The sequence below is a fragment of the Tamandua tetradactyla genome, chromosome 12 (genome assembly GCF_023851605.1).
Source record: "Tamandua tetradactyla isolate mTamTet1 chromosome 12, mTamTet1.pri, whole genome shotgun sequence".
NCBI lineage: Eukaryota > Metazoa > Chordata > Mammalia > Pilosa > Myrmecophagidae > Tamandua > Tamandua tetradactyla.
This window is the reverse complement of record NC_135338.1, coordinates 14,104,751-14,118,479: the sequence shown is the minus strand read 5'-3', so window position 1 is coordinate 14,118,479 and position 13,729 is coordinate 14,104,751. Positions and strand designations below refer to the sequence as shown.

The following is a 13,729-nucleotide window of genomic DNA, read 5'->3' as shown; positions in this document are numbered from 1 at the left end:
TGATATTCTTGCTAACAGTGGGGACAACCAAATCAATAGGCTGAGCCCTCAGTCTTGGGGTTTGTTCATATGAAACTTGTCCCTGCAAAGAACAGACTAAACCTACTCAAAATTAGGCCTAAGAGTCACCCCCAGAGAACCTCTTTTGTTGCTCAGGTGTGGCCTATATCTCACAGCCAACATGGTAACCCAAGTTATCGCCCTCCCCCTCTCTATGTGGGACATGACTCCCAGGGGTATAAACCTCCCTGGCAATGTGGGACAGAAATCCTAGAATGAACTGGGACTCAGCATCAAGGGATTGAGAAAACCTTCCTGACCAAAAAGGGGGAGAGAGAAATGAGACAAAATAAAGTGTCAATGGCTGAGAGATTTCAGAGTCAAGAGGTTATCCTGGAGGTTATTCTTATATATTATTTAGATATCACCTTTTTAGTTAAGGTATATTGGAGAGGCTGGAGGGAAGTGCCTGAAACTGTAATCTGATAAAAACAAGTAGTAGAAGGAATAAATGGCATGAGAAAAGGCAAGGCTAAATGTTGGCTAGATAATGAATTTTGGATTTTCCCTGACGACGTGGGAGATGATTCCCAAGGATGAATTCAGCCCTGGTACCCATCGTGGGGTCAATAATTCTATCCTGATCAAAGGGGGGAAAAGAAGTAACTAATAAAGTATCAGTGGCAGTGAGAGTTCAAATAGAGTCGAGAGGCTACTCTGGAGGTTGCTCTTATGCAAACTTCAAGTAGACCTTTTTACCTATCATAACCTGCCAACCCCCAACCAGGACCATTCCAGCCAATCCTAAAGAACACCTAGGACAATGTAAGACTCTACAAGGGTTCCATGCACTAGGGTAACTTTCCAGAAAACTACAACCTCCAGATGGGTCCCTGGACCAGATAAGTCCTGAAACCTAGAGGGCCCAGCCTCTCCAGAACATTAGATAGTTCCATCTCCCTACCCTATATTAGTGACAGACTCTTCCAACATGAAAAATTTAGAATGGCCATAGCCCAGACACCCCTAAAAAGAGGGACAGAAAGATCAAAGGTGATGGTGGAGTTATACAGAGAAGTTAGGATTTAACAAATGAATGATTGCTGAATCATTAAATTGATATCTCTTTCAGTCTCCCGTATCTTAGAGCAGCTAAAAGTAAAACCCTAAAATTGTGGAATTATAACCCACATCAAACTCTGAAGTCTTTTCTACAATTAATTGTGGTGCTGTGCTTTGAAATTTATTGCTTTCTTGTATATGTTATTTTTTCACAAAAAAAGAAAGAAAAAAAATCGATTGTGGTGATAAACAAAATATTTATTCCTCTAGCCTCCTATATTCTGAAGCTAGAAGGAAAAATCTGAGATCATATGGTAGCCCATAACAAACTCTGGGATCTGTCCTGTAACTACTTGTTGAAGAGTGCTTTGAAAACTATTGCTTTTTTATTTCTTTGCTTTGCATATGTGTTATACATACAATAAAAAAGTTTTTAAAAAAAGAATTTTGGATTTTATCCTAAGTGCATAGAGCTATGGATGGATTCCGAATATGTAAAAACTTTTCATTCATTGATATATACACATGTATGCACGTATATGCATGTGTACATATGTATGTGTGTATACATACATACATGTTCATCCAGCTGTTATAAAAAACTTATTTTCAATGGTAAACATTTTGTGTATAGATGGTATAAGAACAGAGAAGGGGCATCTACCTTGATTAAAAAGACAGTAATAGCTTCCCAGAGGAGTTCATACTAGCTGAATATTAAAATACAAGTAAAACTTAGCTAGGCAGAGAAGGGAGGCGGTGGAGGCATACAAAGCAAAGGGAACCTGCGTGCACAGGCACAGAGGCACGAAAGAACATAATGCAATTGGAAATTTGAACAATGACTGGCCATTTGATATTAAGGAATTATTGTTAATTTTTACTTTTGATAATAGTATTAATTACGTTAATTTTAAAAGGAGGATCCTTACATTTCTGAAATAGTGAAATATTTATGGATAATATTATATCATGGTTGGAATTTGCTATGAAATAATAAGGAATAGGAAGTGGATGGGGCAGAATTCATCATGGGTTTATGGCAGCTGGGGCCAGGTGATGGGTACAAGATTCATTCTATTATCCTGTCTACTTTATGCTATATTCAAAATTCTCTGTAACAACACATTAAAAAGAAAGGGAGAGATGGAGGGAAAACCCTGCATTCAGAGAACTAAAGTATGGTTTTCCAGGCGATCACTTATATTATCAGAGAACTAAGGTATTATTTTCCAGATGATCACTCATACCATAAAACAGAATGCTACATCTGGATTTCAGAACCATCCCAGACATTTTCTAGCTGTGTGACTCCAACGTTACAGAACTCACTGGGTCTCAGTATTCAAATCTGTGAAATATTAAGGGTTGCACTATATTAACTTTAAGGTCCTTTTAAACACCATATTCCAAAAAAATAAAAATTTATGCCCTCAATACCAAAATTAGTAAAGATCTATTCTATTTACTATATGGTTTTTTCCTTCTTATTCCCAATAGTTTTATTTGTCTGCCAATCCTTTCTATTCCCAAGAGCCGTTCGTTTTTCTCTCCTCTTAATCTTGTTCTAACGTGTCCTTTACCTCTTTCCTCTACTTTCTCACTCGCGAATTTATTCACTCAGCTTTACCTTTTCCCTTACTCATTACACACCCTTCTTTTTAACCATAAGTGTTGGTTTTTTTTTCATGTGGCTCTTTTATGGAAACAGTCCTTTTCATTTGGACTCATCCTACGCCATTTCCTACGGGAGCCGTTTCCTTTGTGTTCTACTCTTACAGAAAGTAAGAACACAACTCTTTTCTCAAAATCTTGACCTATTTTTTCCTATGCAAGTACAAATGAGACAAAGAGAGAAAATTTATAGATGTGGGCACAAAATCACACAATAATTATGGGCCAGTGTGGGCTATTGACATAGGAAGTTCAGTCCAAAAAATGAGGCGGGGGAGGGGAGGGGATGTGAGGGGGAGGGAGGTGATAAAGCTGCAAAAGAAATACTAGAATTAGGCTCACATACAAAGCGCGCACATCGCCACACATATACACCCACGGCATTCTTCTATCTCCTCACCTCCTCCAACTGATAAAATAAGATTCAAGAATAAATTTCTTCAGATTCCTTCACAACGGCTTGACTGTGAATACCTTCTACAAGCAAGCGGAGCCACTGAAACGATCACTGACCATGGGTGCTGGGCAGGGTGGGGACAGAGGGAAGGACCAGTGTGTTACCCATGTCTGCAACCTCCACGTCCTCATCTTCACCTCCTTCATCCTCCCCGGTTTCCTCAATGTGCGCATTACTTTCCACACGGGCTATCAGTAAATCAATGTCATGCAGCACCAAAAATTCCACTGGCACCCCCTAGAAACACATTTATTTAGAAAACATGACTAAAAATGCAAAGCATTGTAATAAAAAAAAAATATGTTTCATGTTTGGCACCAAAATGAAACGAAACCTTTGAGCTTCAATTTTAAAATTAAATGAAATTAACCCCACAATCAATATGAAAAGAAAAGTATCCAAGTAATATTTATAAAAAAATTGGTATGCACTATTGAAAACGATGACAAAAAAGAGGGATTAAAAGCTTCATTCACTTCCTGTCACAACTGCATTATACAGAAGTCTGTGAAATATTTCACATATAACAGCAAATCTATCTCAATATAAAATGGAAGTACATACAATTTTATTGCAAGTAGAGCCATGCAAAATTATTTTGGTATTCCACAATAATATCATTCAAAATAAATACTTCCTCTAAAATAATTATACTAAAAAGATCAATTGCCTGCTTAGCCATAAAGACAAAACCATGCTCTGTCCCCAGATGATCTTAGGAATATCAAATTCTATTCGATTGAATGCAACTTAATTCTATTAAGCTTTCTTTCACTAACACCCAACACGAAATTTTTAATAACTGGATTATTTTAGTATGTAATCCCTGACTATAATTAAAATAAAGCCATAAAAGAACTCCACGTATGTTTGTTCTTTTACCTCACATATCTTCATCTTTAATATTAATTTTAACACAAGAAATGTTTTACCCCAGCAGAAATATCATGGAGTTAATCTAAACTTGTTCAAAATATAGGTGGGAATGGTTGTGGTAAGCTTTTTTATTAAGGTATGACAATCACACAGAAAAGAATATTTTAAGTCTATAGCCGTGTACCCCAAAAATATTCTAAGTCTACAGCCGCATACCCACCATTCGGATTAAAAGAGAACACTACCAGCCCCTCAGAGATTCTTCTTGTCCCTCCTTCTTACGAATCTCCTTAAAGGTAACCACCATTCTGACTGTCAGCACCATCTATCAGTGCTGCCGGTTTCGAATTTACATAATGAATTCCATACTTTGTACTCTTTTTGTAATTTCTTCTCTTCTTCGACATCATCTGTGGGTTACATCTGTGTTGTGACAAAGTATTAAGTGCTCAAGGAGCACGATGTATGCAACTCACATTCAAGGATGCAGAAAATGGATTCATAAATAGACATAGACTGACGGATACAGAAATGCATCGAATAGAATGATATGGCAAATGCGGTTAAAAGTGTGAAAGTTGGTGGGTACGGGTACTGGGGCGATAGGGATAGGCTGGAGGCCTCCGGATAGAGTCTGTATTATTTTTATCACTGTCCAATACGTTTGAAAGTATGTTAAAATAAAAAGTTAAAAAAATGTTAATTGCTGAATCTAGGTAGTAAGTAAATGGGTGTTCATTCTATTTCTACTTTTCTATACGCTTGAAGCGTTTTATAATAAAATTTTTAAGAAAGGAATATAAAGGTCTTCTAAAAACTTAGATACACACAGGGTGCACGGGTGGTACAGTGTTCTGTAGAATGCCTGCCTTTCATGCGGGAGACCTGGGTTCGATCCCCCTACCATGCACCCCCCCCAAAAAAAAAACCCTCAGCTACACAGAATAATCCTTGGCATTAGTACTATTCCTAATAATACTATCCTAATATGCAAAAGACTCCATACTTAAGGCCTCTGCAGTTATGTTCTCTCTGCCTGGAACACTTTCTCCACCAATCCACAGGCTCACTTGCCCCCTGCTTTTGTAAGATTTCTGCTTTGTTTTCACTTATGAGGTCTGCCATGACTACCCTCTCCCCTTAATTTTTTTTCTCTATTGCCATTAATACCATCTGACACGACAGCTATACTTATCTTTTATCTGACTCCCACTACCAGCAGATTAGCTCCACAAGGGCAGCACCTTGGGTTTTGTTCAGTGCTATATACCCAGGGCCTAGGATTGCGCTTCAAATAGAACAGATATTTAATAGTACATATCGCATTAATGAATACTCATTAATATTTGTTAAGCGCTTACAATGTGTTGGGCCCTGTACTACGTAAGCACTTTACATTATTTCATTAAATATTAAATATATTGACCTAACAAGACTCTAAAGTACATATATTATATCCACTTTACAATGGAAAAAAATGGAGACATACAGAAGTCACGTCATTTGCCCAGAGTTAACGCGAAATTTGAACAAGACAGTACAATTCTACAGCATAGACTCTCAGGTTTATATTGTGTGCTGGTATGAACGCGTTGTATACCCCAGAAAAGCCATGTCCTTTAATCATGATTTAATATTGTAGGGCGGAAACCCTTTTGATTAAACTATCTCCATGGAGGTATTGTGCTCCCTGTGGGTTTGAGATTTTGATGGTATTATCTCCAGGAAGATGCGGCACATCCAATTGTGGGGGTGAGCTTTAGATTAGATGGAGCTGATTTCACCCATTCCAGGTGGGTCTTAATGAGTTTGCTAGTCCTTTAAAAGGGGAAACACTTTGGAGACACTGCAAAGCCGGTTTAGATGTTTGGAGAATGAGACAAATAGCCCAGGTGCCAAGCAAGGGTTCACAGAAATAGTCTCAACCTGAAGAGAAGAAATCTCTGGCCCCAGCAGACGCTGAGCCATGAAACCCAGAGTTGTGTCCTGGAGCAGCTAAGTGAAGGCCAAAGATGCTTAGAGTGAAAACCACTGGCATCAGAAGCTGGAAGCACCGAAACCGGGAACAAGGACCAGTAGATGCCGGTCACGTGCCTTCCCCAGGTATCTTTCTCTGGATGCCTTAGTTAGGATGTACTTACAGCCTTAGAACTATAAACTTGTATCATTAAATTCCCCTTTTAAAAGCCATTCATTTCTGGTATATTACATTCTGGCAGCTAGCAAACTAAAACCTATTGTCAATCAGGTTCAATTCCTGGACCATGCACCCTCCCACCCAAAAAAAAACAATATATACATTTATATATATATATATATATATATATATATATATATATATATATATATATATATATATATATATATATATATATATATATATATATAAAAACATATCGCTAATCATTGCCACAGGAAAAAAATACCTGAAGAACTAATGTAATGCTAACATAAATGGTAATAACTGTTACAAAACATTATAAGGCTTATAATATAGCAATATGAGTATGCAATACTACCTGTGCACTAAGTACTGGTACTCTAGGGACCCTCAAACTCTGTGCCAGAAGGTTTACAGGGAAGGGAGAGAGAACAGGTGTTTATACCCTCCCAATATCAATATTATTACTCTAATTAAGGAAATAAACAATATTTGCATGGTTTTCAAACAAAGAGACAGAGAAAATCCTATTGTACCCTTTACAGAAAACATGTTATTTTTATAGAGATTGTATCTAATATACAATCTATCTTACCTTACAATATGAAAAATTATTCTTACTATATTTTAACAATTTAAGGCACTGAAACTGAAAAAAACAGAGTGGACTTTAATTCTATAAAACCTAATTCCTTATACTTTCTTATTTAAAATTCTCTAATTTTTATAAATGGCTTCAGAAGGTTCCATGCTTTTTAACATTATCTGGGTAAAAAGCTGGGCCACACATGCCACATATTAACACATATCTGAACAATGCTATGCTTCTCAAAAACTTTTTCCAATTTGCCCTTTTAAAATTCTTTGCTCACTATTGCCATGGCCTTAAGCAAGAAAATCTAAATCTAAACTGTCTGGCAGTTCTTAAACATATTACCCAACAATTTAGCAAATTAATATAAAATTTAGAAGTCGTTAAAAATAAAGAGTTTTTAATAATTAAGAAAAAAGGAAGACTCCTTAACAGTAAAAAAAAAAAATGGGTAAAGGACATATTCAAAAGAAATAAGAATGGCCTGTATGTGTAAAAAATGTCCAACCTTACTAGTTATCAAAGACATACAAAGTAAAACAAAAATTTTTGTTTTGCCTATAGAAAAGTGTTTTTTTTAAAGATGTTAATGCGTAGTATTGGCAAAGATATATGAGAAACAAGGAATTCCAACTTTACTGGTAAAAGTGTACCATTTCTGGAGGGCAATTTGATACTGTATATTTTAAAGCCTTAAAAATCTCCATCTCCTATAACAAACATCACTTCCAGGAACTAAAACAAAGAAAAGAATCAATTATGTTCAAAACAGGATACAAAGACAGCATAGCAAAACAGCAAGTAATCAAACAATCTAAATATCTAACAGTGCAGATATCACTGAATAAATCATGACATAATCAACTGAACAAGTTACCATGAAAAAAGACCATATAATTTTAAGTAAAAGTTGGTTATATAGCATGATCCCCATTTTCTTTAAAAATGTATTTATATACATGAAGACATACGTGTGTGGTGTGTATATACGTATATATACATGAACATGGGAAGAGAGACAGACTTATAAACACTTACACCAAAATGTTAACAGCAATTATTTTTTAAGAAGTGGCAATTTATGAATTTTTTATTTTCCACAAGAAGTATTCCTTTTAGGATCACATGTATTTGTCTTCTTTAAATATGCAGACATTGCAGACCACTAAATAAAATAACTAACCTCTTCTCCTTTGAAGACCACATTAGCATGCTGAGGAATGTTCACTTCCAAAAGGTCCCTTTTTCAAAATGGAAAGAAACATGTTATGTTGCTAATCTGATAATAATAGCCATCTATGATGATAATCTAGACTAGAACTGTAATTTTTATACTAAACAAAATTTACGCAAAAAGACCACGTAAAATTTAGTGACTGCGAAATTTCACACGTAAATACAGACAAGAATTTCTAGCCTCCGTTTTTCTGCAAGATTTAAAAGTCTAAATTTTAATCAAGCTTATCATTAATGTCTAGACTTTAGCTCAGCAACTGGTTCTAACTATATCGGGATCTATTAGAAATTTGAGCTTATTTACAAGTGAACAGATTAGCATATTTACAGATGAGTAAAATATTAGTGTTTTGCTAAATACAGTAAATATGCCATTTCCATGATACCTCAACAAGAGCAGAACTCCTGCTTTTCCCAGAAGGCGCCAAGCAGCCCATTCCGCAGTTCGTCTATCGGCTTCATATGTAGCTCGTTGACTAACAATAAAAACCAGCGGCAATCCCAGTTGGAGATGAACAGTTGAAACTTGCTGAGGATCTTCAGCAACTTCGGTCTTCATTGAGGAAAAAAAGAACACAATATCTTCACTGTGTGAAAATAATATCCCAGCATTTGGATTTTAAACTCAGCTAGTTCTTATTAATAAAATCATGCATTTAAAAAAAAAAGGTCTGTGAAATAAATCCAACATTAACAGAAATGGTCTCATAATTTCCTAAATTGATGTACCCAATATACCTACAGAGTAGAAACATTATAAAACTTACAGATTTTGTAGAGCTAAACACAGAATTATAACTAAAAAGAATAAACATATTACAAAGCAATAATTAAAAACAACCATAATTTAATATACAATACATGACACATTACAGAACAATGAGGAACATCTGAGCTAAGACAACAGCGTAAATATATAAATCTAATGTCATTCCTCCAGAAATCTCAAGAAAATTACAGCAGAGGGATTTTTTAAATGAGATAAATACAAAAACATAGGAAGAAGGAGAAGAGACAAGGCAGCAAAATTTTGGAAACTGGAGGGCAGAATAATAATTACAAAACACTAAGCCATGAGAGGGAAAGCTAAGAAATAACTCAGTTTAAACTTCAGAATTCTACAATTGTTCAAGAACTGTGAGTTCCTGGCTTCCTGGAACTGGAAGTGAAATACTGAGAAGTGGCAGGAAGGTTAAAATAAGGATTAGATAAAAGCTTTTAAGTAGTGGTCAGATCTCTACTGACTGGGAAAGGTCCCCCTTCCCAGTTCCGTGAGTTTAGGCAGCTGTCCCTCCTCCCCACAATCTGGGGGATTTGGGGAACTGCTGAGTGCTGACTACCATGCCAAAACAAGATATTAAGTAACTACATGCTGACATTTCCCCAGACCCTCCCCGACTCAGTTCACAGAATGTTAGCAGCCAGACCTCTCCTCCAGAATAAGGGCTTTTTCCCGAAGATCTTGAGTAACCCCAAGGAAAAGCCTAAAGACACTGACATTAGGGTTTCCCCAAACCAGGCTAGGCCTGATCATTCTATAGAGTTCAAAGTCAACAAGTAACATGGACGTTCTCAGACTTTTCAATCCAATTTTTAGCTCCATGTTCTAAACAATAAAACAGACATTCAGGTTCTAACAACCATCTAAAGAAAGTCCAAAACAGGAAGGATAGAGAACAAAACAAACAAACAGAAAAATAATAATAATATAAAGGAAACACAGACTATACATGGAGAATAAAGGTCAAAAAAAATCACGGATAACATTAAGGGGATAAGAAAATAACACATCTAGAAGAAATGAAAAATAAATGTGAATAAATCACCCAGAAAGCAGAGCAAGAAGTAGAGATGGAAAATATATAATAAAATTTAAGTACTAGTCCAAGAGGTCTAACTTTCAAATAATAGGAGTTCCAGAAAACACAGAAGATGGAAAATAGAACGGAAGAAATCACCACTGACATAAACACAAAAAACTTTCCAAAACTGGAGGACATGAGTTGCCAGATTGAAAGGGCCTACTGAATAACCAATATAGTTTATAAAAGCAGATATATATAGGAAGGTGCACTCTTACAAACTTTCCAATTATTAAAGATAAAAAGGAAAAAAACAGATCCTAAAAAGTTCCAAGGACTCCTACATTTACCTGTGGTAGGCAGTACTCTTAGATGAGCCCACAAGATCCTTCCTCCTGGTGTACACAGCTTGTATAAATGCCTCCCCTTAACATATGGGTTCAATTATTCCCTTGGCTAGCTTACATCCCTTTAGGTTACATTACATAAGACAGGGTGTTTGTAGCAGCATATTGGAAGAAGACTGCCCTGCTGGCTTTCAAGAAGGAAGTTGCAATGTTGTGAGAGTACTGGCCTGAGCATGGCCCGGAGGATCTGAGAGCAACCTCTGGCCAACAGCTAGCAAGAAAATGGGGAGCCCAGTACCACAATCAAAAAGGAACTAAATTATGCCAAAAACCTGAATGAGTGAACATTCTGAAGGAGGAGAAGAGCTTGATTTATTCTTCATTTGGAGAACTATAAGTGATAAAGTGAAATGGAAGAACAGGCAAATAATGACAAAGAACTGGCAGGGAACCAGGTCATTAAAAATCTGTACATTCTGTGAAGAAACTAGGGCTTTATTCTGTAAATAAAGTGAAGCCATTCATGAAATGTAAGAATTACTATGACAAGGTCATATGCAAATGTTAACATACCATTCGGCCAGCGATGGGGAGCAAAGCTAAAGGAATAGTGACAATATGAGTTGCTATTGCTAAAATAGTCCAGACGAGAAATCACGAGGACATGGATTATAGTATTCATTGTTAATATAACTACGTGATTTAAGATGTCAGCATAGTGAGGTGTGGAATTTAGATAGACCTCTAGGGCAGCAAGTAAATGACCAGGAACTGTCATGAACAGCTGCCTGAGTGATTTCTGTGACCAGACACACATTGCACACTAATCTGGAATGGGCAGAATGGCTGAGAGCCCATGCAGAACTGTTAAGACTCTCAAGCCACGGAGGCTGGCGCCACTCCCCACCAACACAGCAGAATGTCTTGGAGTTGGTTCCCCAAGGGGAAAAGAAGCCCTCTCTAGTGGAGCAAGGAAGGTAGCTCAACCAAGCTCCAACTGCAGAATTAATTAACAGATTCTGACTGCTGAATACAAGCTCTGAGCACAGAAAAACCTGGCACAAGCATGAAAGGAACCAGGAGGTTCGTGCCAGCAGAGAGTAGGCAGGACTGATGGAGGAGAAAAAAGCAAAAAAAGGAGGTTTTTGGCATTTGACAAGCTCAAAATACTGGAAAAGGGCTGGGCCCCAAGAAAAGGGGCACATCGAGCCAGGTACTAACTCTGGTTCTTCATTGGCAAACCTAGGAAGTCTGGGGTCCAGCTCCAAAAAGGGTTTTTTTTTTTTCCTTTCTTCTGCTTTTTCTTTTTATAACTTCTTAGAAGTCCATTAGACAGAGCTGCTGGCCTTCCCAGGCTACAGCACTGCCCCAGGTAAGGGCAGAATGAAGTTAGGTCTGAGAGACAAAGTAACTACCCATGTAAAGATGATAACTGCCTAAAGAACTATCTTTAAGTACTCTCTACTAGGAGCAAGGGAAGGTAGCTCAGTCAAGCTCCAAGTCCCCACAGAGAGGAGCTGGGGCTGATGGAAAATTAAAATAAAAAGATGGAGGTTTTGGAATCAGCCAAGCTTAGACTACTGAAAGTGGCTGTGTCCCAAGGAGGGGAGCACAAAGAGCCAAGTACAAAGTCCAGCTCTTGATAGGCATAACTTGAGGGTTGGGGACTGCTCTGAAAAGGGATTTCTTTTTTTTCCCTTTTTTTCTCGAACTATTCTAAGTAGCTCAGTAGAGAAAGCCTCAGGCATTTTCAATTGTCAGCAGACCCAGGCAAGGGCTGAGTTAAGAGAAATCTGAGAGACAAAGTAATGAGTTAAGTGGGTGAGATAATTTCCTAAAGGGTGTATCTTCCCTAAGAAAAGGGGGCAGGGCCCAGTTCAATTGGTGGCCCTCCTTCAGAGAATCCGAGACCCAGGAGCTGGAAAACAGAAACAGCTTAAGCTTGTCTTCAACCTCAGTCTCTGTCTCAACCTCACCCCTGGAAAGGAAGGATCTGCTTTGAATTAAAGGCACCACATCACTTTATGCCCGTGGGGAGCTGTGTGCTGACAAGCGCCATCTGCAGAGCAGCCTAGGAAAAGCACAGAGTCTACAGAATTCACAGGAAAGTCTGACAACTTGCTGGGTCTCACCCTCAAGGAAATTTGATATTGATTACACCCACCTTCTGGGAACTGGGCCTGTCTGGTCTGGGAAAATCTGATTGAGGTCAATCATATCTGGGGAGAACCGCCTCAAAAAAAAGGTTCCATTTAGGCAGGGCAAGAACCAGAAAAACAACAGCTAAAGAATTCTGATCAGTTAAACAGAACCTATGCTAGAGGTCTAAAATAAGTTGAAATGAATGCCAAAGAACAGATAGAGAACAAAGCCTAGGTAACAAGAAAACCCTAGGTAAAGGAGGGAAAATGACCTCCAGAATGAATTAAATAAGGAAATCCAATGCCTAGAAACTAGCAAAAAGTTAAAGTCATACGAGGAAAAAATAAGATATGACTCAAAGGAAAAAAAAAATTGCATGAGATACAGAAGTTGAAACAACTAATTAAAGATGTTCATATAAACATGCAAAATCAAAATAAAAAATCAAATCAAAGACTCAAGGAAAGATATGGCAAAAGAGATGAAGGATCTAGTGAAATTGCATGAACATAAAGAAGAACGTGAAAGTTTGAAAAACAAACGGCAGAACTTATGGGAATGAAAGGCACAATAGAAGAGATGAAAAACACAATAGAGACATACAACAGCATCTTTTAAGAGGCAGAAAAATGATTAGTGAACTAGAGGACAGCACATCTGAAATCCTATACACAAAGAACAGATAAGGAAAAGAATGGAAAAATATTAGCAGGGTCCTAGGGAACTGAATGACAATATGAAGTGTGCAAATACATGTGTTACAGGCATACAAAAAGGAGAACAGAAGGAGAAAAGGGCAGAAAGAATAATAGAGGAAATAATTACTGAAAATTTCCCACCTCTCATGAAAGACATAAAATTATAGATGCAAGAAGCAGAGTATAACCCACACAGTAGAGATCCAACTAGACCTACTCCAGACCATCAAAGAGAGAATTATGACAGCAGTAAGAGAAAAGCAATCCATTACATCCAAGGGAAATCTGATAACACTATATGCAGATTTCTCAGCTGAAACTATGGAGGTGCAAAGGCAGTGGTATGATATATTTAAGAAAGAGAAAAACTGCCAACCAATAACTCTATATCCAGCAAAACTGTCCTTCAAAAATGAGAGAGAGTTTAAAATATTTTCAGACAGACACTGAGAGAGTCTGTAAATAAGAGACATGCTCTACAAGAAATACTAAAGGGAACACTCCAGGCAAATAGGAAAGGACAGGAGAGGAAGGTTTGGAAAAGAGTGAAGAAATGAAGACTATCAGGAAGAGTAAAAAGAGTGAGGGAAAAAAAAAAGACATGACTTGTAAAATAAAAAATATAAAATAGTAGAAGAAAGTATTGCCTTTACAGTAATAACAATAAATGTTAATTAATTAA

General features: G+C 37.2%; 1 protein-coding gene across 2 annotated transcripts in view; it reads right to left on the bottom strand.

Annotated features, from left to right (window-relative positions):
* Positions 1 to 13,729, bottom strand: part of TXNDC16 (thioredoxin domain containing 16) — a 131,420-nt gene that overhangs the window by 49,509 nt on the left and 68,182 nt on the right. Inside the window, exons 10-12 of one of the 2 annotated variants that reach the window (XM_077122632.1) lie at positions 8,445 to 8,611; positions 8,006 to 8,063; positions 3,331 to 3,430 (exon numbers count right to left, since the gene is read on the bottom strand). In XM_077122632.1, the coding sequence (XP_076978747.1) occupies positions 3,331 to 3,430; positions 8,006 to 8,063; positions 8,445 to 8,611 (325 nt within the window). Of the gene's footprint in view, positions 1 to 3,297; positions 3,431 to 8,005; positions 8,064 to 8,444; positions 8,612 to 13,729 lie in introns of both variants that reach the window. The other variant, XM_077122631.1, reaches the window with a different exon arrangement.